Source organism: Pinus tabuliformis, chromosome 4_1 (assembly GCF_031772625.1).
Source record: "Pinus tabuliformis cultivar Carrire ecotype Pingquan chromosome 4_1, CPIR1, whole genome shotgun sequence".
NCBI lineage: Eukaryota > Viridiplantae > Streptophyta > Pinopsida > Pinales > Pinaceae > Pinus > Pinus tabuliformis.
In genome coordinates this window covers 388,084,350-388,108,590 of record NC_142303.1, presented here as the reverse complement: position 1 = coordinate 388,108,590, position 24,241 = coordinate 388,084,350, and the positions used below count along the sequence as shown (strand labels likewise).

Sequence of the window (24,241 nt, the reverse complement as noted above, 5' to 3'; positions counted from 1 at the left end):
TTATTGATGATCATTCTAGGAAAACCTGGATTTACTTTTTGAAGACTAAGGATGAGGTCTTCTATCGTTTTAGAGAGTTTAAAGCTCTCGCGAAGAATGCGATAGGGAAGAAGATCAAGGTGCTTCGCTCAGATAATGGTGGAGAATATATTGATAAAGACTTCATAGATTTTTGTGTGAAGGAAGGCATCAAGAGAGAATAGACAACTCCATATAATCCTTAGCATAATGGTGTAGCAGAGCAGAAAAACAGAACCATTGTTGGGGCTGCAAAGGCAATGTTATATGACTAGGATCTACCCAGATTTCTATGGGTAGAAGCATGTAACACGACAGTGTATGTTCAGAACATGACTCCTCATAGAGCATTGGGGAAGAAAACGCCAGAAGGAGTCTTTAAAGGGAAGAAGCCAAAGGTTAGCCACTTTAGAATTTTGGGCACCACTGCTTATTGCCATGTGCCGGATGATAAACATACCAAATTGGATCAGATTGTAGAGAAGGGGTTCCTTGTTGGGTACAATGAAACCTCAAAGACATTCAAAATCTACATTCCCAACAGTAGGAAAATAGTAATAAGGCGAGATGTGAAGTTCATGGAGGACCGAGATTTCAGGAGATCTCGTGAGATGCCTGCAGATGATCAGACTCAGTCAGTATAAGCTCTTTTAGTCCATCAGCAAGGGTAGCCACAGGGGCAGCTAGTGGGATAGGCATGAGGATAGTCGCAAGGGTCAAGTACTGTGACTAGCACCAATATTTCCTCAAGTACAGGAAATCTGGGGAGTTCTCAACAGATGGAACAATAGAGACAAGATGAGGAAGAGCTGACAGAACCTCCCACGACTAGTGGTCGAGCCAGCAGAGAGGTTCGTCAAACATTAAGAGATGTAGAGGAGTTATTGGAACTCCTAAGACGAGCAAGAGACAACCTGACAAGCATTGGTGGCACAGTTTATAGAACCTTCCAGCTTTCAAGAGGTTGTACAACATCAGGTGTGGGTAGATGCCAGGGTAGAAGAATAGAGATTTATCATGACGAATGGTGTTTAGGAGGTAGTGCCAAGGACAGAAGACAGATTAGTTGTAGATTCGAGATGGATCTATAAGATCAAATATGCGGTAGCCGACAATATGGAAAAGTACAAGGCTAGGTTCGTGGCAAAGGGGTATGCACAAAAATAAGGGATAGATTATGAGGAGACCTTCACCCTAGTTGCCAGATACACTTATCTGGTCAATTATATCTCTAGCAGCTTAGATGGGATGGTAGATTCACCAGATGGACGCCAAGACAAATTTCTTGAACGGGGTGACAGAGGAAGAAGTGTACATAGAACAACGAGAAGGTTTTGAGACTCATGAGAGGCACAGACATGTGTGAAAATTGAAGAAAGCTCGATACAGGCTCAAGGAGGCTCCCAGGGCATGGTATACTTGCAGTAGATGGGAATCGTCAAGAATGACGCAGATCCCAACCTTTAGTATTTGCTGGTAGAGGGTGAGCCACTTATTCTAGTTTTGTATGTGGATGATCTCTTTTGACAGGATCGTTAGGGCTCATAGAGGATTGAAAGAGGAACCCGACAGTTGAATTTGACATGAAGGATTTGGGGTTGATGCACTATTTCCTAGGATTGGAAGTGTGGCAAAAGGATGGGGAGATTTTCCTTGGGCAACGAAGATACACTACAGATATTCTGAAGAGGTTCAGAATGTAGGATTGCGAACCCATGCCCACAACGATGATCACCAACTGGAAGAAGATAAATGCATCATATGACAAGGATGTCGACCCCGCTTTGTATAGACAACTTATTCGGTCTCTCATGTATTTGGTCAACATTAGGCCAAATATCTGCTTCGCAGTCAATACCCTTAGTCGGTTCATGGTAGAGACGAAGATGGTACATTGGGCAACAACGAGCCATATTTTGAGGTATGTCTGCGGCACAGTCGGGTATGGAATTGAGATATACTCAAGGGGATGACGTCATACTTTGTGGGTACATAGATGCAGATTGGGTAGACAATTCAGTGGACAGGAAAAGTACCTCTGGGTACTGCTTCAGTGTTGGATTAGGGATGATTTCTTGGTGTAGCAGGAAGCATAAGTCAATAGCACTGAGCTCTACAGAAGCAAAGTATATGGCAGCCCGCACAACTACATGCGAAGCTATATGGCTTTGGAAGGTGCTAGTAAGCTTGTTCAGGCAAAGGATGGGGGCGACCAATGTCTATTGTGATAATTAGAGTTGCATAAATCTCTCTGAGAATCCAGTGTTTCATGACAGGTCGAAGCACATTGATATTCGGTGTCACTTCATCAAAGGTTGTGTAAAATGTGGAGCATTCCAATTACAGTATGTTCCCACAGAAGAGTAGGTTGTAGTTATACTCACAAAAGCTCTAGGGAGAGCTAAGTTCATCTATTTTATAGAACAAATGGGTGTGGTGGAGAACTCGTTTTAGTAGCAGGGACAGGCTATTTTGGATGCTCTTCAATTGCAAATGTTGCAGTTGCAGCAACAACAAACGAAGAGGGAGTTGCAGTGCAGATGCAGTGATGGCAGCAGTATGGCAGTGTTAGCAGCAACACAGATGCAACGTATATCATAGTTGCGCAATGGTTGGTGGGCAGTATGACCAGACATCAACAGTGTGACAAGAGGTGATGCAGAGACAGGGTGTGCAGTAACACTAGAACACATTCCTTGCCAAGAGAGAGTGTTAGTTTTTGTAGTATCAGATGTGTTCTAGCCTTGAAATTTTGTGGAGAGGCTAGAATACATGAGATCTCCAAAATCCAGAAATCGTTTCTGGAAATTCCGCCTAGAAGTGTCTCAATTAGATTATTAACTGTTTTTTTAAATATTTCCTAAGTCTAAACTTAGGGAATATGGTTAATTAATCAATATTAATTGAGATAAGGTGAGAATCATCTAAAAAATGACACGGATCGATCCAGAGATGATCTTAGCCATTGATTAAGTTTTAATCTTACCCGTTGGTGCTCCAACAATGGATTATAAGAGGAAGTCAATGTGGTGATGGAGAAATCATCCAGTGCAGATACTCTGTTGCCCAGATAGTTTGATTTTCTCAGAAGCAGAGCTTAGCATAGAAAATAGAGCCAGAGGGTGAGTAGTAGGGGGAAGAGGAGGGCAGTAGCATTCCAGGAGGAAGATTTCCAGTTCCTGGAAGAGGTAAAGGAAGTGGCTAGGGAAGTGATTTCGAAGGCAGAAAATAGCTGTGGGGTGTGAGAAAATTCTCACAATAATTTTACCAGTATTTTCCTCAGATTAGATTGCGATCGGGCATCTAATTGTTGTACTCAAAATTGTTGCTGAATATTAATAATAAAACCCTTATTCGCTGCACTGGTTTTCCCAAGTTGGGTTTTTCTGAGGACAATTGTCCAAAAATAACTGGTGAAATTATTGTGTGTACTAGAATTTCTCAGTTTCCAGTGTTTTATTTTCCGCATTATTGTGATGGTGAAAATTGTAGCTGTGATTTTATTTGTTATTTTCCATGGCAAATAAACTGCATAATTAATTTTGAGTTAGAAGAATAATTTCCAGTAGCTGCAATAGATAATAGTATCACAAAAAATGGGTCACGAGCCCTCAATAGTGACCCAACCCCACAAAATGAGGGGAATAGGGGTGTCTTTGTTGTAGCTTCCAGCCTCCAAAGGCTCTTCTGCGGTGCAGTCTTCTATAAGTTATCTCCAAGGATAGGAATATGGTGCTTTTAAGTGCCAACGCAACCATCAAAACCCTTAAAGTGGGCACACAATGCCCACATCTTAATATCATCATCCAAAATGATATTTTCCAATCCATATCATCCCCCAATTGAGAGTAACTGTTCCAACAAATTCCAACAAATGCACTATCAAATCCCATAAAATAACAAGCCCCAAAACATGGACAACTCCACGGAAGTAACCTAAACACCTTCCTTATTGTGAGCACGTGGATTCCAATGAATGGTCTTCAAGAAGCAGCACAAACAGTCCTCAAAACCTTCCACAAGGTGGCAACATGTTTAATATGGCATCTAGACATGCCAGCTGTGTCATATAGGGTTCCTTCATTCATATTCACACATTGTCCCTCCTTATCCATACCCTTTAAAACATATATATTAGGTCAACCCTCCAAGTTTTCTTCACATATAGGTTGGCTGAGTTATGTAGGAGCATTTTTCATCATTCCACATCTATATATAAGCCTCAAACAGCATCTTCAAACTAGCGTTTAGTGCTTCTTTACCAAGCTTTGAGATGGGATCACTCCACTGGTCACATTACAAGTTGCTGTGTGAAAATGTAAATGCTTAACAAAATACCCAAGCAATCAATTCATTGTCTTCAGTCTGGTTAGAGAAGGCTTGGACTGATCTACTGTTTCCCTCGTTACTGGATCAGTGAACTGTTGGACACTTCTGCAATACAAATCCTGAGCCTTTACTCTGTCCCAGTGCATACTTATAAGGTTCAGCCACTGTTTGTCCATGTTATATCTGAACCTCAATTATGCTGATAATGATCTTTTTCTTTAATTCTTCTTGTTGCTGTGAAACAATCGTATTAATAATAACAGAGAAGCTCCTTATTCCTTGCAATGCTATACTATATGGCAATTGATCCAGCATGCCATGCAATAGATAAAAAATCCCACATAAAATGGGACATGAGCCCTCAACAGTGACAAACCCCACAAAATGAGGGGAATAGGGGTGTCTTTGTTGTAGTTTCCAGCCTCCAAAGGCTCTTCTGCGGTGCAGTCTTCTATAAGTTATCTCCAAGGACAGGAATATGGTGCTTTGAAGTGCCAACTCAACCATCAAAACCCATAAAGTGGGTACCCAACGCCCACATCTTAATATCATCATCCAAAATGAGCTTTTCCAATCCATTTCAACCCCCAATTGAGACTAACTGTTCCAACAAATGCACTATCAAACCCCATAAAATAAGAAGCCCAAAATATGGACAACTCCACGGAAGTAACCTGAACACCTTCCTTATTGTGAACACATTGGCTCCAATGAATGGTCTTCAAGCAGCAGCACAAACGGTCCTCAAAACCTTCCACAAGGTGGCAACATGTTTAATATGGCATCGAGACATGCCAGCTGTGTCATATAGGGTTCCTTCATTCATAGGCACACATTGGCCCTCCTTATCCATACCCTGTAAAACATATATATTAGATCGACCCTCCAAGTTTTCTTCACATATAGGTTGGCTGAGTTATGTAGGAGCATTCTTCATTATTCCACATCTATATATAAGCCTCAAACACCATCTTCAAACTCGCATGTAGTGCTTCTTTACCAACCTTTGAGGTGGGATCACTCCACTGGTCACATTACAGGTTGCTGTGTGAAAATGTATATGCTTAACAAAATACCCAAACGATCAATTCATTGTCTTCAGTCTGGTTAGAGAAGGCTCGGACTGATCTACTGTTTCCCTCGATACTGGATCAGTGAACTGTTGGACACTTCTGCAATACAAATCCTGAGCCATTACTCTGTCCCAGTGCATACTCATAAGGTTCAGCCACTGTTTGTCCATGTTATATCTGAACCTCAATTATGCTGATAATGATCTTTTTCTTTAATTCTTCTTGTTGCTGTGAAACAATCCTATTAAAAATAACAGAAAAGCTCCTTGTTCCTTGCAATGCTATAATATATGGCAATTGATCCAACATGCCATGCAATAGATAAAAATTTCACAAAAAATGGGACATGAGCCCTCAACAGTGACAAACCCCACAAAATGAGGGGAATAGGGGTGTCTTTGTTGTAGCTTTCAGCCTCCAAAGGCTCTTCTGCGGTGCAGTCTTCTATAAGTTATCTCCAAGGATAGGAATCTGTTGCTTTGAAGTGCCAACTCAACTATCAAAACCCATAAAGTGGGTACACAACGCTCACATCCTAATATCGTCATCCAAAATGAGCTTTTCCAATCCATACCAACCCCCAATTGAGACTAACTGTTCCAACTTCCAACAAATGCACTATCAAACCCCATAAAATAACAAGCCCCAAAGCATGGACAACTCCAGGGAAGTAACCTAAACACCTTGCTTATTGTGAACACATTGGTTCCAAATTCCAATGAATGGTCTTCAAGAAGCAGCACAAACAGTCCTCAAAACCTTCCACAAGGTGGCAACATGTTTAATATGGCATTGAGACATGCCAGCTGTGTCATATAGGGTTCCTTCATTCATAGGCACACATTGGCCCTCCTTATCCATACCCTTTAAAACATATATATTAGGTCAACCCTCCAAGTTTTCTTCACATATAGGTTGGCTGAGTTATGTAGGAGCATTTTTCATCATTCCACATCTATATATAAGCCTCAAACACCATCTTCAAACTCACATTTAGTGCTTCTTTACCAAGCTTTGAGGTGGGATCACTCCACTGGTCACATTACAAGTTGCCGTGTGAAAATGTATATGCTTAACAAAATACCCAAGCGATCAATTCATTATGTCTTCAGTCTGATTAGAGAAGGCTCAGACTGATCTACTGTTTCCCTCGATACTGGATCAGTGAACTGTTGGACAGTTCTGCAATACAAATCCTGAGCCATTACTCTGTCCCAGTGCATACTCATAAGGTTCAGCCACTGGTTTTCCATGTTATATCTGAACCTCAATTATGTTGATACTGATCTTTTTCTTTAATTCTTCTTGTTGCTGTGAAACAATCCTATCAATAATAACAGAAAAACTCCTTATTCCTTGCAATGCTATACTATATGGCAATTGATCCAGCATGCCATGCAATGCTTGTAGAATTTCATATATGAGAGAGACAAAGGTTTCAGGAGGGGGGATACTTTCTCCCAACGACCACATCTTAATATCATCATCCAAAATGAGCTTTTCCAATCCATACCAACTCCCAATTGAGACTAACTGTTCCAACAAATGCACTATCAAACCCCGTAAAATAACAAGCCCCAAAACATGGACAACTCCACGGAAGTAACCTAAACACCTTCCTTATTGTGAACACATTGGTTCCAATGAATGGTCTTCAAGAAGCAGCACAAACAGTCCTCAAAACCTTCCACAAGGCGGCAACATGTTCAATATGGCATCGAGACATGCCAGCTGTGTCATATAGGGTTCCTTCATTCATAGGCACACATTGGCCCTCCTTATCCATACCCTTTAAAACATATATATTAGGTCAACCCTCCAAGTTTTCTTCACATATAGGTTGGCTGAGTTATGTAGCAGCATTTTTCATCATTCCACATCTATATATAAGCCTCAAACACCATCTTCAAACTCGCATTTAGTGCTTCTTTACCAAGCTTTGAGGTAGGATCACTCCACTGGTCACATTACAGGGTGCTGTGTGAAAATGTATATGCTTAACAAAATACCCAAGCGATCAATTCATTATGTCTTCAGTCTGATTAGAGAAGGCTCGGGCTGATCTACTGTTTCCCTCGATACTGGATCAGTGAACTGTTGGACAGTTCTGCAATACAAATCCTGAGCCATTACCCTGTCCCAGTGCATACTCATAAGGTTCAGCCACTGTTTGTCCATGTTATATCTGAACCTCAATTATGCTGATAATGATCTTTTTCTTTAATTCTTCTTGTTGCTGTGAAACAATCCTATCAATAATAACAGAAAAACTTCTTATTCCTTGCAATGCTATACTATATGGCAATTGATCCACCATGCCATGCAATGCTTGTAGAAGTTAATATATGAGAGAGACAAAGGTTTCAGGAGGGGGGATACATTCTCCTTTAGACTGCTCTTAGACTAAGCATGCCATTCATTAACAACACAATACGTTTCAGGATCTCTAAGTTGTATATATTGAAGATTTGGGCAATTGGAATCTTATCCTGGGTTTCGCGTGTTCAACTGTAATTATAGCATAAATTCATCTTGGCTAGCTGGACCTAGCTAGATCGATGTGGGGGAGTGGTGCTGTAACCTAGCAGGAAAACATAACAAAACAGAGGAAATTTGGCTCCATGAGGCTGAGAACACGTGGAATGTCATGGGAACAACATTGGAAGCAGTGTGGCTCTCACTGAAAGCACCTACCAAGATCTCAAAATTTCCAGAACCGCTCTCCGTGCTTTTGGAACGCTTCCTACGAGTTCCGAAGTTCCCAGATCTTAGAAAACAGTGAGAACAGGTTCCCCAACACCTGGGAGCCGTTCTTATGCAACTGGGATTGTAACTATCTCCATGGTTTGAGCTCAATGAGCTATAAAAGGTACACCATCGTAGTCTGATATTTCTCTGTATGCTGGTATCTGTCTGTGGCACTTATTCGCGGGCAATTGTGTCTGACAACAAATGGTTAAGGACCTTGGTTACCAGGTATTAATATTGTTAAATGTAACTTCATTTTTTCCATGCATTAGTCCAAGTAATTCAACAAGTGGTGTCGGATCAACATATCATGAACCAAGAAACTGGGATCAGAATACCGGACAGTACCTATATCAATATTGGGTGGCCATCGGAAATTACCTCATCGAGCTATAACTTGTGATGGTCGCAAGATCTTTAAGATCTAGAGCTTGCGGATTTGGGCAATCGGAATCTCATCTTGGGCTGCCAGTATTCAACTGTATAATGAAATGGCATCTTGGGTTTGCGGCATTCAATTGAAATCCCTACTTTCCTTATGCAGTGTACCATTAAGTTATAACAGTGTGTACAAACAACAGCTGCAAACTGATGATACTTTGTCATGTTAATAACAGAAGCTATGACAGTTTCTGGCCAATTTCAGCTGCTACCTATTTATTAAATTTGAAACAGTACAATGTTGACAATCCTTTCAATATTTGGGTAGTGAAACAGGCCGCACTTCATGCTTAAATAATTAATCAAATCTGTCGGTTGGGACAAAGCTTTCCATAGAGGATGCTTTCTATGTTTTCTGAAGAGGATGCTTACCTCTTCTTGATGGCGAATAATCTCTTATAAATTTCTGTGTTTTCCTGTAAAGTTTTTCAACTCCTGATATATCCTTGTGAGCATTAACAATAATCGGGAGTGCTGTTCAGCGTTTATGTTTCATCTGTTGACTATTTCTTATTCAAGTCAATATTTAAGACTTGTCTGAAATTAAGGATCAGCTTCTGGTGCAATTATTTGAGGACAAAGTTCCCTCAGAGTACGTAAATTAGATTGTTGAATTTGTTAAGGTTGTTTATTTAGCTTTGCACACTATTTTTCAAATTCTATTATTGGTTATCTTCTGATTCAGTCCAACATGTAAAACTTAACTCTTTATGTACCTGTAAGGGCATGCATTCATGGTGTTTTTATTTCCTGGAACAAATAAAATATGTCAATTTATTGAATCTTTTCTTATTATTGTTTCTATTGTAAACGTGACTATTTTCTCATTTTTTACACTAGGTTACAGGAATTAGCTCTCCAGGCCCTGGCCCCTTAACAGTGGATGCAAACCAATCTCAGAACACTTTAACATCAGAAAGAGCTGCATCATTGGTATCTCAATCTTCCGCCACAGGTAATATGTAAAAAATGAAAGAGGCCATGATTCTGCAGTAATTATATGCTGTTATTCAATTTGTTAATGGCTTTTTATTTGATGACATTTTGTTGTTTTTGTTATTTTTTGTTATCAATCGAACCGGGGGACTTGGTAACTGGGAAGAATATCACCCACATGACACAGGGTCTATTCCTTTGGGCTGCCACTATAACTCAGTCTTTTACGTGCAAAGCATACAATCACGCACTGAGGTTAGACAGGTTTTGAACTGAGGTAGGTGGCGTTAGACAGGATTTGAACTGAGGTGGGTGGCGTTAACATCATTAGTCCTAGGCTCTAGCCACCCAGTCTACCCCAGATGGGCTAATTTTATTTATATTTGATGACATTATAATAGATATAAAATAAACGGAAATTATGTGAATGAGTGCAAATGATTAAAATTGATTAATGTATAGTGCTGTATGCCAAACACACTATGTATTGATCAGTCTATGCCCATGATTATAGAGTGCGCTGTTCAATGCTATCTCAGTCTTATCTGGAGCTCAGACTATTCTGGCATCTGGTCATGGGCTTCTAGGAGGTCACCTGTTACCTATTCTTGTAGGCATTGAACTATCCAAATGCTCAAGGATAAAGCTTTCCTATAGCTATAAAGAAAATGCCAATGATGTCCTGTTCAGTAAATCATTTACATAAAATTGATGTGGTTGGTACTGTTACCCATCATTCCGGTTGGGTACCAAATTTTTTTTTGACTGTGGTAAAGATGGAAGCAGCTGTCCAGTAGCTTGGAACCAACATTAAACTGGCAAGAAAGTTTCACAGAGGTATCCTTCTTGAGATAAAAGCTCAGTTTAGTATTGAAGATGATCCAATATATTTCTGTTAGGTCACTGCTAGATTCATCTAGATTGCACTCGTGGCTGAGTTGGACTGTTGGAAGACTAGTAAAGTATTGTATTGCTCACTATAATGCCTACAGGTAGTGCATTGATAACTTCCCTTTGGATGCCAATGACTGCACAAAGATGACCATCTCTTTTGGGTCATGTGCAGAAAGAAAAATCAGCCCTGAAGACACTACTCCAGCAAAGATCTTTTACCCACCACCTGTGGGTGACACCCATAGGAGAATTTTTTCTACTAGATTGTCTCCAGCCAGTATCCAGCAGCACCCTGATAAATCGATGTGCCACCATCTCCGCTCCCTGAGCAGCAATTATGCACCCTCTCCTATCTGTCATGATCACAAGTTTGAAGGTGGGCCTTCCAACCCCGAAGGTATGGCTTTCATTATGTAGTTGGGTATCTTTGCTTGCTTATCATCGACATTTCTGGGCATGGATTAGTGGGGGGATTTGATGGAAAGAATGAGCTTGTTTTGTACTCTTTTCCCCTTGTCCAATTTGGTGGTTAACCTTGTATCCTAGTCCCATGGGACCTCCTTTATTGGCTACTAGCTTTAGGAGTAGCACTACATGGGAAATCCTTATTTTGGTTCTGTGGTCCCGCATCCTTGAAAATCCATAATATTTTCTGTCGAAGTATAAATGCCTAAAGTTGCCGTGTAGCTGCATCCCTAGATAGTGAAGCTGCTGCTTTAGGCCTCCTTGTAGAGCAACGGTGACAAAATTGGGATCATTTTGACTCCAATCCTCCCCATAGCCAAGAACTGGTCTTAAATCCTAGTGTGATCATCCTAAAAACCTTTTCTCACTTTTTCCCTCTTTCTGCCCTAACCCTAGAAGGCTTACTAGGGCCGTGTATGAATTTCATTAGAGACATCTCTTTGGGGTTCAAATTGGCAAGCAACTGTGCTGGTAAGTCTCCTATAAGCCCTCAAAACTTGAGGCCAAACTCATGGTTGGATTGGGAGATTTACCAAGCGCTAGCTATAAGACCAATTCCTCTAGGCTCCTTCTTGGGTAGTGGCTTTTCAAGGGTTATTCACACTTTAAAACTCAAATGAAGTTCGTCTCTCATTGACCCTTCCTGTCATTCTTGCTTGATCTAGTCATAAGACCAATTCCTCTAGGCTCCTTCTTAGGTAGTGGCTTTTCAAGGGTTATTCACACTTTAAAACTCAAATGAAGTTCGTCTCTCATTGACCCTTCCTGTCATTCTTGCTTGATCTAGTCATTTTGTCAATAATCATCCCAAACCCTAGGTCTAGCTTGGATCTTCCCAAGGCTCCTTTGTGGTGCCCTATCTTCATTGCTCTTTATCTCACAAGGCCATTTGGGGAACCTTGTTCTTTAAAGAGTCTTTGGTCTAGGATATCCTTCATAAGAGAATATCTCCAATCCCTAGGTCTAAGCCTCCCTTGAGCCTTTGTTAGAGAGCCTTTCACTTCGCTTCTAAAGAAAGAAAACCTGATTATTTGAGTCTTTCTTGTGAATAGGCCCTAGAAATCACTATCTATCCTATCATTGATTCATCATTCCTAGTGATTTCCTTATACCAGGACTCCTCCATCGGTGAAAATCCGTAAAGAGCAGGGGACATTGACTGAGGTGACATTGGGTCCTTGTCCCATTGTTGCCACTTGATCTAGTAGTAGTCCCTTTGGAGCCCCTCTTAGGACGCCTGCTAAATTGAGTGATAACATTTTTGGCGCCATTGCCGGGGACATGAGACATGTGTCTTGTTTCCCTTACGACATCATTGATAATATCATTCTTGGTGACTCCATTGGAAGACCAAAGCCATAGTTCTTCATTGGACTTTATGGTCAATGCTTGTAGGGTGGAACAATCATTTCTGTAGGCATCTCCCAATTCACCTTGGCGGCCCCTATATAATTAAAATTTATATTTATATCTCAATAGGGTGTCATTCTTTGATGATTTTCCCAGTTTGGACATCACTAGCATCCCTGGGCACCCTAATCATGTCACAAGAAGTATGATGTTTAGGGTTCCCATGTTTGATGGTGGTCCACTCCCAGAAATGGGTCATGTAGAAAAATTTCTTTCACATAATTCAAAGATGAAAGTGGTCCACCAAGTTGTCCTTATATTGTTGTTCATGAGATCCCTCCATGGTCATAATTCATGGTTGCATAATCATGAACCTATGAGCATCTCATCTATTGAGGAATTCGTTGATGGCTTTCTTAGGCATTTCCAAGTATGCCCTCTATGAAACATTCAAGAGGAAGCCTTCATTAAGCATCATGATGACCTTGGGAATCTAGATGATGAGCAGGGAGGAGGGTCCTCCCTGGGTCCACTTGATGAAAAAGGTGATGAAGATAAATGTGCGATATGGAGGATGAGTCTATGGAAAGTGAAGTTGAGGTTAACCCTATCTTTTCCAAGGATATTATTTCTCATAGTCCACTCTTTGAAGACCTTGGAGAAGGTGATCCCATAACCCCTCTAAGCATTGATATCAATGATTACTTACATATTGAAGAAGGGAAATGGGAGGTTCTTGGAAATCTTTTTGACAAAGAACCTATCTATGACACCAATGATGATGATATCAATAGGATCCTTATCTTGCTGTGGTAATCCTGGTTGCTCCTTCTGCCACTGCTGCTTTCTAGTCATTGAAGCATATATGTTATCTGGCATGGTCCACTCATAGAAGGCATACTGATCTTAGAGACTTCCTATCTCTTGCGGTCCATCATTTGAAGGATCTCAATAGTATACTTCCCTTGACTAAGGAATTAAGGCGTTAAATCTAAATCCTTAATCTCAAACTCAAAGGTCAACTCCCTCTGAAACTGAAGCAAGGCTTAACTTCTCCCTCTATCATGTGAGTCATTATGCTCAAGTCATATGACAACAAAATCGACCTTTGATCCAATGATCCAAGAATGTTAAGTTTGAGGAGCTTGTACTAGGCCTTCGTCTATTTGCAAGTAAGAGACTTCTTCATGTACCTCAAAATATTGAGGTGGTTCCTATGTACACTTCATCAAGGAAAATGGTCTCTACATCCATCTGATGTAACTTTCAACATAAATCATAAAGATAATAATTTTAACAGAAATGTACTTGATAAAATGGTCTCTTCAAAGTCTTTTCCCTCTTTTTTGGGAGAATCCTCTAGTCTCTATATGTTGCCATCTCTTGCATACTCGATTTTGTAGATCCATTTGGAAGTCACTACTAACTTACCTTTGACACAATCAAGGTATACTTCAAACTTGCTGGTTTGTCTACTCCCTCTGAGCTAGGATCTCATATAGTACAATATCTCTCAACACAAATCACCGATTTTATGAGAGTCCTCTTGTCACAAGCTTTGATTTGTTCTTCCACTACTTTCATTTGTTGCCAGAGCTTTGGCAGTCTTCACTATGTACCTGCAATCCTCACTAGGAAGCCATGGAAGAACAATTATAACCAAGCAAAGGATACACAGACAAGAGACTAAATAGTAAAACAATAACAATAATAATCAAGAGAGATATTAGTTACTTACCTTTTGAGGATTATAGGAAAAATGTTAGCTCCCTATTAATCTTAGCCTTCTTGCATCCATCTCGCAGATTTATCAACCTTGTCTTCATCATGAGCATGATGTCATTTCTTCCTTGCATGAACTATAAGGTTTCTTCTTTGAGTGGAAACATTAATCTAGGTCCAGATCTAGGGTTTTATCCACAAACCCTAGGGTTTTCGCTTCCAAGACTTCTAGTATTTTACAAACACTAGTTTTACAATATTCATCCTTTTGCAAGCCCTGTAGCCTTTGTCATCAACAAATTTTCCTTTTATTTCCAAATGTTCAAAATCATAGGTTTTTTCCATGCCACCTCATATGTGATGTCATCAATCAAGAAAAATATTCAATAAGGGTATGACATTCCAATATTTTCTATAACACTTATGTCATGTCTCCATTTTTATTTTCCTCCATAGTATAGCAGAGTGGATTTCCAGGGCACAGGATGGCCAAGTAATGGGAGCAGGTTTATGTCATCAAGGGTTTCGAGGGAGTTTTGAGGAGTTTTTATAAGATATGATGACATTCACTTGACATATTCCATCATTTGCACAATTTTCCTTTCGTTCCATTGCATTCATAAAATAGGGTTATTATTGGGTATAACTTAATTAAGTACACTCAAGGTGGCATTTTGAGAGGAATATTTGACGAAACACCTTAGTGTAATAGCTCATTGGAACTGGAACGAGAAGATCTATATAATGAGATGCTAAGAAGTGATTTCCAGTGGCCAAAGAGAGTATGGTGGGCGATTGACCATTTTCCCAGCTTAAAATTGACTTTAATTATCATCTAATTTAAAAGGGAAAAATAATTAATTGGAGGAAAAAGACCAAAAGTGATTTAAGTGAAATAAAATAAAATTAAAAGGTCACTTAAGATAAAGTCAAGACAAGAGCTTCTAGAATAGTAATATAATAAATTGCTTCTAGAGACTTGGAGATCTATCCATCAGATCTATAAAAGAGGAGGAAGAGATCATTTGGAGACATCTTAGAGTTGAGTTTTCTTTTTTGTGGAGAGGTTTGGAGAATCTGGAGTTCCCAGCTTTAGCAGTAGCCCCAGGACGGAAACCCTCGGCTAATTCAGTGAGAGTGGGCAAGCACTCAACTCTTCCCCTTGGTGAATTCGTTCAAAATTCACAGGTTGTGCTTAGTAGCTTTGTTATGTTGGAGGCCCGATTCAGTGTTGTAGCATATATCTTTTGAGGCCATTATCTCAGTGATTTCCAGTTTTTATACCAGCGTTTTCTATATTAATAAAATAAGGCTAAGTTCTATTGCATTTGCATTTTGTCAATTGTTAGTTGCAGTTCATATTTTCATGTTCGCTGATTAATGTTATGGTTTCAATTTGGGAAATGTGTTTGTGAAATTAACGATATAAATTCTAAAGCAAATTTTCTGCAAAATTTTTATTTGGGATATTATAATGGTATTAGAGCATGATTTTGGCCAGCTGTGGGTTAAAATCAAAGTTGTCGACTTGTTCCTAGAGAATAAAAAAACAAAGTTGTGGGTTAAATTTCTTATTCTATTTGTTGGAGAATAATTGTTGTAGGTGATTTCTCAAAGTGCCAAAGAGAACATATTGGATGCAATAATATTGGTTTGCAGGGAAAAAAATTATTTTATTGCGTCGAAATTATTTTTCTGGGCCAAAATTATTTTGTTGGGCTGAATTTATCTTTCTGAATTGAGATTATTTTGCTGGGCCAAATTTATCTTGTTAGGCCATAATTATCTTGTCGTGCCAAATTTCTCTTGCTGGGCTGATTTCTCTTGTTGGGTCAAATGATTTTGCAGCAGTGGAATTTATTGGTGAAGAGGTTTTTCCTTAGTATTATTAATAAATTTGGCCGGGTTTCTTGTTGTGGCATTTTTCAATAAAAAATTATGATTCATCGGCTATCCAATTTTTGTTGGAATTTATTAAAATTTCAGCAAAGTTACTTCTGGATATTTCCTGAAGAAATTTTATTTACTGAGGCTGTATTATTGTTCTATTTATCGTAATTATTTTGCGGATCTAGATTTGTCTATTGGGGCCGAGTTTTATTTGCCAAAGCCTAGTTTATTTCCCGTAGCCATATTTATCTATTGGGGTTGGGTTTATTTGTTGGGCTCCAATTTTTTATCTTGCCACTTGTGGGAACATGTGAAGGCCATTTTGTATTCCTCCACAGGGACTTAGTCCAGGGCCTAGGCCATTCTTCATGGAACATATTTGGACAAGTTGTTGGACACCTAATCCTCAGTGGGTTAGTGTGGAAGCCGAATAGACAAAAGGAGTCCAAGAGACCTTGGGATGTGGAACCCAATGGTCAAACTATGTACTATAAATGTATATCTCTTGTTAATAAAAAAACGTACTCTCATGTTTTATCCTTCAGATTCTCTTGTTGCCATGTGTGTGTTTAACATGGTATCAGAGCCATGATGTGTGGCCTTCTCCCACCATTAGTTGGGTGGTCTTCTTCAAACTGGGTGCTCTGCCATTGTGCACTATTTTAGTTGTCCTCTTTGCCTTTTGCACTGTCCTTCCTGCAGAAATATTACATGTACCTCACAGTGAATCCTGTCAGCTATATTGTAGTCGCGATTTTCTGCCCATATTCTACATTTCTGCAGCCTGACATATCTGACCTCTGCGTCTATCCCTTTAGGAGTAACTGAAATATTTCTCTGCAAAAATCCGCGTGCGTTATTTTTCTGGTGTCAGTACAATCACTCAAGCCAAAACGCCTCCACAATTCCTGCGTTATCGATGCTCCCATATATATTTTATGCTGCTCATATATTTACACTCAGTATTTGCTATCAGTGTTTAACACAACTCCGTTGTTTAACGCTGCTCCAATAGAGGTATATACCAGCGTTGTCCATATTCATTTAAACATTTACGCTGCTCACCTCTGCCATTTCAAAATGACTGCTACCTCTCAGTGATGGCTTTAGACTGCCACCTTCTAACTCCTGGCAAGTGCCCCATGCCTGGGATATGTTTTTAGAAGTGCTCAGGTCTGATATCTCAGGAATGACTACAACTCTGTATAGTTGTTTTATAGCGGCTGCATCTGATAACTGAGAACTACCTGGCCTGACATATCTGCTTTCAGCCAGCACAAATTCCTCAACCTCTTATCAATGAACCGAACCTCTCTTCGTTACGCTTCAAGCTTCAGCGAGATTCCTCTCACTAACCCCTTTTTTGAATACGTTTCATCAAATGCGGTGATTTTGTTTCTGAGACGTTTGGAGGGAATAATGGCAACTTCCTCAACAATTATCTTGTTGGTATGGAAGTCGAGTGTCATACGAGAGTAGTACCTCTCTATTATCTGTCGAGAGGATTTCTTAACGCTGCATATGGTTGAGAGCGCGGGGAGGCACAACTATTGGTGGGAACGCAGCCTCAGCTTGCATTTCTCACTATATCAGAGTCCTGCGTGGATTCCTTGGTGTTGGAGGAGGTGTCTGTGATCGCCGTTCACAACCCTCAATTTTTCAAAAGGTCTTCAAGAGTTCTCTCCCTCTGAGCCATAGAAAATTGCTTGAATGCCAATGGAACCTGAACTGGATCACCCTGTGACTCTTGCTTTACCTGACAGTCAAGGCGAATATTCAGTGCCTCAATGTTTGATATTTGCCCCTTGCTAGATTGATCTTGAAGAATTGCCTCTATCACGGCCTTGAAGAAAGCAATTTGCAGCAGTGAATACTGAGTCCCCAGTTTTGCATGCTCATCAGCAACTTTGTTGACGACGCCGTAATAAATCTCACCGTCATACTGGTTTCTGCCAGCCCGAGCCTCAAATTGCACAAAGTCAAGCTCCTTATTGATTTTTCCAATGTACTCATAAAAAGCTCTTTTGCTTACATCCGCATTGTTCTCACAGACAATTTTGAATATAAATTTGACCTCTTTCTCTCTCAATGGACCGCGTGTTAGCAATGCCTGTATTAGAGCATGATGCTTCGAGTCGAGTATAGCCATTAAGGGTTTCTGGCGATATTACGGTCCGAAGTTTATGAAATTTAACAAGAACTCGAAATCCACCGGAAAATCGATGATTCTGTAACTCAAACAGTTAAAGTTGCAGAGAAATTGCCCTGATATAAGTTTTCTAGAGAACTCATTGGACAACCAATCCCCATTGGAGAGTAGCCGCTACAACAATTTTATGAATTGACTGACTGCAAAAGAGTGGAGCAGAATACACTGTCTATGTTGTGGTATCGTATAGCAGTTCTTTGATACCAGAAGGGGGGCTGTTTATTATCATTCAGCGCTATTGGTATATAATCTTCGCTGGCAGTACTAGGTGCGTCAGAAACTATCGTTGTGAGGAGCTCATCAACATTAGAGCCAGGCTTGCAGCGTTTCATGGACAAGTGCGAATAGCAAGGCAACGTTACTGCCTGTAAAATCCGCTCCATACCTACAAGTGGACCTATAAGGTATTTGCACTCTGGTCCTATCTATAACAAATATCCAAATACAAGGGCACAGTTTGGTTCCAAATGTAAGAAGCTAATTCATACACCGCCGTCTATTCTTGGAGGTTTTGCTCTTGCTTTACATTATGCCAATGTGATTATCCTTATTGAGAAGCTGGTTTCTCAATAATTTATATGTGAGTTGAGATCGAGAGCCTCTCGTAGGTTGTGCTGAAACCAAAATAATTTGGTAATAATAGCATCCACACAACATCAATGTTTGAGGTCGAAAGCAAAAACAATATATCTTGAGGTCGAAATAAAGAGTGACTACCAGGTACTAACATATTTTTGCATGGGCACACAAAGGGAGACAACTTGAGGACCAAGATAGTAACCTTCGTTCTAGTTTTGTTTCTTCCTCAATTTTTATTATTTAAATATTTGAAAGTGCCTGGAATGGAATGAGCTACATTGGTTCTTGTAAAACAAAACTCTCGTTGAATTGGTAGTTATAGTCATCAATGGCTTGATTTTGAGTGATTTATTAATTAGTTGAGATATTAAGTGAAATAATGTGGGTGCTGAAAACTTTTAACTCATAGTGGAGTATCGAGTTGTAGGTGTACATTTATTTCACCTCCTTATTGTGACCGGGTGTTGCTTCTTCTTCATTGATCGGTAGCTATAATCAGTTTTTTAAACTGTAATTTTGACATTGGAGAAAATGACTCAAATTGGTGAAGTATTAGAGTTTTTGAAAACTCTTATACAATCTACTGTTGATGACACATTCCAAATCAGCAAAGTCTCTCTCAGAAATTCAGACATGTCTACAATATGCACAAGAACAGATTAAATTTTTGCAGCTTGAATCTCAACTACAGCGGGAAGAATTACAGCAGTGGAGTCATCATTCTAACCCTGTTTCTATTCAGAAGATTGAAACAAACTCCCATGAAGCAGCAAGGTTACATGTAGATGCAGAAGTTTAGTCTGCACTTCCCAAGCCCACCATCAGACCTTGGGAACAGCTTGTCCACAACAAGCACAGAACTGGTCTTGGGTATGACAAGGACTTGTCCTTTCATATTCCAAACTACTCAAAGCCCATTCAGTTTCAGAGTGCTGGATTCCTTCATGACAGTTCACCTCCAGCTGTTCCAGACTCTGCCCCTCTTCCACAACAACAGCAACAACAACAGATTGTGAAATGCCAACACTGTGACCGAGTTGGCCATTTGAAAGATCACTGTTTTGATCTTCATCCATGTAAGCATTGTCATAAAACCATCCATTCTTCACACAGATGCTTCAGAAACAAACGTCCTGCAAGAACAAAGATTCATCTTGGATGGATCGCTTCTTGGCAATGGGCATCAACAACCAAGAAAATATTCCAATCACATGTCAGAACTTGTTCCAGAGTATTGAACAATCTTGCAGTTGAGTTTTCTCCATCATCTCACCTTGTATCTAACAGGGGGGGAAATGATGGTCATCTACAAGCTTCAAAGCCACATCAAGCGAGCCTGAGTCACAACCTGTCACACTAGATTCAGAGTTGTAGCCAGAAACAAAGATGCCCCTGAACATGCCTTCAGTTGGTAATTTGGGACACTTGCTCTAGTAGAAGACTTCAGCTTCTTGCCAGTTTCGGAAGAATTTCATGAACAAAATTGAGAACACTTCCTCTAGTAGAAGACTTCATCTTCTTGCTAGTTTTGGAAGAGTTCTAAGAATTGCATTAAGCATTCCAGAGTTGTTGGTCATCCTTAAACCATCATAGGTTGAGACTTCCCTTTTCAGGTTGAAGTTCTCCTTTTTATGCGGGGTGAGACCTTCCTTTCATGGTTGAAGGTTTCCCTCTTCAAAACAATAGGAGCACTTTCTCTAGCATAAGACTTCAGCTTCTTGCCAGTTTTGGAAGAGTTCCAAGAACTGCACTAAGTGTTCTAGTGTTGGTGGTCATCCTTAAACCACCGCCCTTTATACCAACATTTCAGAGAGCACATTCAGCCTAGTGCTGCCATGCATTTTTGCACATTTTGTATTACAGCTCTCTTCTTGGACTCATACATAACCCTTCAGATTAAGGGGGGGAATGTTGGACACCTAATCCTCAATGGGTTAGTGTGGAAGCCGAATAGACAAAAGGAGTCCAAGAGACCTTGGGATGTGGAACCCAATGGTCAAACTATGTACTATAAATGTATATCTCTTGTTAATAAAAAACGTACTCTCATGTTTTGTCTTTCAGGTTCTCTCGCTGCCATGTGTGTGTTTAACACAAGTTTTCTGGGTGGACATGGCCAATTCCTATATCTTACAGGAATAGCTACTAATCCTGCTTTCTTATAGCTTATGTCGCTAGTACATTGTGATTTTATTTATGGCTAGCTTCCTCTGATATGTAGGATTCTATTTTCTTTTCTCTTTCCTTCTTGTTCCCTTAGGTGTAGCCTGTAGGTATACTTTCATACTTTTGGTAGATCCCTTTTGCTCTCCCCTAATTGCCATTTTGATATGATGTACTTTTGAGTCTCGCTGGCCTATTTCTGTTATCCGTGGGCATTAAAATAATTTCATTAATTTCACTTCGACTCACTACTGTTATTTTGATTTTCATATGTATTTTGTTTGTGGCTTAGGAGCTTCCTTGGTGTTCCTGTATTAGTATTGTGGCTTCTTGTACTCTCCAGCCCCATTGATCTATTTAGATCACTTGTGGACATCAATTAAGTTATTTTTTGTACCATTGTTTGTGGAAATATGTGTACCTTAAATTCTAATATATCAGTCATTCCTATTGACTGCTTTTGGCGACTAGTAGTGCGTAATAAAATCTATCAAATTATTTTTATTATAACCTAAGATTTCTATTCACATTATAAATAATCTTTTCTTGCTCAGTGAGTAATTTTGTTGTCGACTTGGTCACGGAAAGTGTTCCGGAGGGCTTCATAATGATTGAAAATGTTGCCTGTTGTGACTAGTCACCACCTTTGGTTTTTTCATACATGTGCACTTTTCTGAGTGTGTTTTTATTTAACAATTAACTTTTAATAGAATTTGATAGTAATGCATTTTAGGGCTAAGAAATCTTTGTAGGAATCTGATACTGTTTTTTTGTTTTGATGTGCAGGATGAATGTCAATAGCTACTCATGATTCATTTTCTAGCATCGCTCACATACTAGAAACAAAAATGTTTTGCCACTAATGTGCTTTTGTGCTCTTTTCAAAGTTTCAATGTGCAAGATAAATTTTAATGGCAAGAGCTCGACATTTGCACATATTCTAGGGGCATTATAATGGCTTGCTGTCAATATTATAGAAATTTGAGAGCAGATAATATACTTCCAACGTATGCACGGGTGCCATCTTTAAAGAATGCACACGCTAGATTTCAATAACAAGAACTTGAAATTTTTGCAAGTCTTTTCATACTGCAGGCACTAATTTTTCATTTGAACAAAATTGTAGGAAATTATAGAATAATATAACGGGCTTTTAAAAGTTCCTCCCAGTCTATCATCTGTGGTAATATAGAAAACACAACTTATTACCAGTCGATTTACCAGATATCGAAATCAGTTCAAAATAATAGAAATCTTTTCAAGGATCCGGTGCCCCATATATTTCATAGTGCTTACAGGGCTTACACAACCATTATGTACTCTGAAAATTGCTACCCATCAAAACATTATCACGAGTTACACTCTAGAGATGGGGTGGTTTCAACAAATTCTCAATATGGACTTTGGACCTGTAAAATGACTATAATACTTGTAAGTAGAGAAACGATTTGTGATTATCAGAAAACATGTTCAGGAATTATAGGCCTAGTCACTGTACTTTTGTCACTCCCTGAGAAACAACTCACAGTTTTGACTAGTAAGAAGAGATTCACATTTTCTCTTAAAGCCTATGCTCATGTTTTTCAATAAACTTTGATAATATGTAAATTTTTATGACCTGTGGTATATTTAAGGCTATAAACATCATCTCGAATCCTCTTTACTGGTGAGGTTCCACCTGCAGTTTTTTTGATAAGTTGTGCACATCTGCTGATTTAAATTTGTCACAAAGATTTTTGGCTGGGAGATTCACATTTTTCTCTGAAAGCCTTTGCTCATGATTTTCAATGAACTTTGATAATATGAAAATTGTTATGACCTGTGGTATATTTAAGGCTATAAACATCTTCTCGAATCCTCTTTATTGGTGAGGTTCCACTTGCAGTTTTTTGATAGACGTGCACATCTGCTGATTTAAATTTGTCACAAAGATTTGCGGCTGGGAGATTCACATTTTTCTCTGGAAGCCTTTGCTCATGATTTTCAATAAACTTGATAACATGTAAATTGTTATGACATGTGGTATATTTAAGGCTATAAACATCATCTCGAATCCTCTTTACTGGTGAGGTTCCACCTGCAGTTTTTTTGATAGATGTGCACATCTGCTGATTCAAATTTGTCACCAAGATTTGCGGCTGGGAGATTCACATTTTTCTCTGAAAGCCTTTGCTCATGATTTTCAATGAACTTTGATAATATGTAAATTGTTATGACCTGTGGTATATTCAAGGGTATAAACATCTTCTCGAATCCTCTTTACTGGTGAGGTTCGTTTTTTTAATAGATGTGCACATCTGCTGATTTAAATCTGTCACAAGATTTGCGGCTGGGGGATTCACATTTTTCTCTGAAAGCCTTTGCTCATGATTTTCAATAAACTTTGATAATATGTAAATTGTTATGACCTGTGGTATATTTAAGGCTGTAAACATCATCTCGAATCCTCTCTACTGGTGAGGTTCCACTTGCAGTTTTTTTGATAGATGTGCACATCTGCTGGTTTAAATTTGTCACAAAGATTTGTGGCGTTTTCTGTCCAGATGCCAGAGCTATATACGTTGGAGCTGTGAGCAGCACTGCTTCGGGACCAATTGGTATTCCAGCACTTCCTCCGCAGCCTAAAAGTGGAAATACTCAAGTGAGAACAACTAGTGGATCCTCAAGAGAGCAGTCAGATGATGATGACCAAGAAGTGGGACCCAGTGAACAAAGCACGGATCCCAGTCATGTGAAACGGGAGAGAAGGTAAGTCAATAAAGCAGTCTAACATGTTTGGCTGGTAGCAAAATAGTCTTGTAATTGACGATGGTAAGAAATGATGTATTATCCGCATATCCATGAGTCACCTGGTTCATGTTTGAATTCGGTGCCATTGAAATTCCGAAAAAATTTCCTAATGCAAAATAATAAGATAAAATTCGCCATTACGTTACGGAAAATTCACGGTTAAAATTTTTAGAATTTCAAAATTATGTTTATGGACTGAAGTGTATAAACTTGAGATAAAATTATAATTTATAGTTATAACATTATGTTTTAAGTTTTTGTTTTTAAATATATTTTCACCTTAAAATTTGTTGCCTCCAATACCTGCCATTATTAGGGTAATTTCCTAAATCACAGGTGGCCGGTCTGCTCCATGACAGCCTTCTTCTCACTTTAGGCTGGCTTTCCTTTGGCACGAGGGGTTACCCCGATAGGACTGCTAAAGATTATGGAAATGGAATCTCAAGGTGAGATGGAGAAGTTAGCCTGAAATTGGGTTACCACTCATTAGCTATAATAATGCTGACTTCATTAAACCCTCAGCCATTATAAAATCATGCGACAGTCATAAGGCATAATCATCAGTCACCTCGTGTCTCAGTGCCACTTACTGCATCATTGTGCTGCAAAATAGCCATGGCTTCTTCCAAAGGAT

The 24,241-nt window shown here is 39.4% G+C and overlaps 2 protein-coding genes across 2 annotated transcripts in view; one reads left to right on the top strand and one right to left on the bottom strand.

Moving 5' to 3' along the window:
* LOC149175916 (light-inducible protein CPRF2-like) overlaps window positions 1–24,241 on the top strand; it is a 240,119-nt gene that overhangs the window by 100,446 nt on the left and 115,432 nt on the right. Inside the window, exons 2-3 of the mRNA XM_089419794.1 lie at window positions 9,450–9,564; window positions 23,361–23,565. Coding sequence (XP_089275920.1) covers window positions 9,450–9,564; window positions 23,361–23,565 — 320 coding nt within the window. The remainder of the gene's footprint in view (window positions 1–9,449; window positions 9,565–23,360; window positions 23,566–24,241) is intronic.
* LOC149175918 (uncharacterized) lies at window positions 17,263–18,886 on the bottom strand. The gene has a single exon (XM_089419795.1). It carries the CDS (start codon window positions 18,013–18,015, stop codon window positions 17,518–17,520), a length of 498 nt encoding a protein of 165 aa, XP_089275921.1. The 5' UTR covers window positions 18,016–18,886; the 3' UTR covers window positions 17,263–17,517.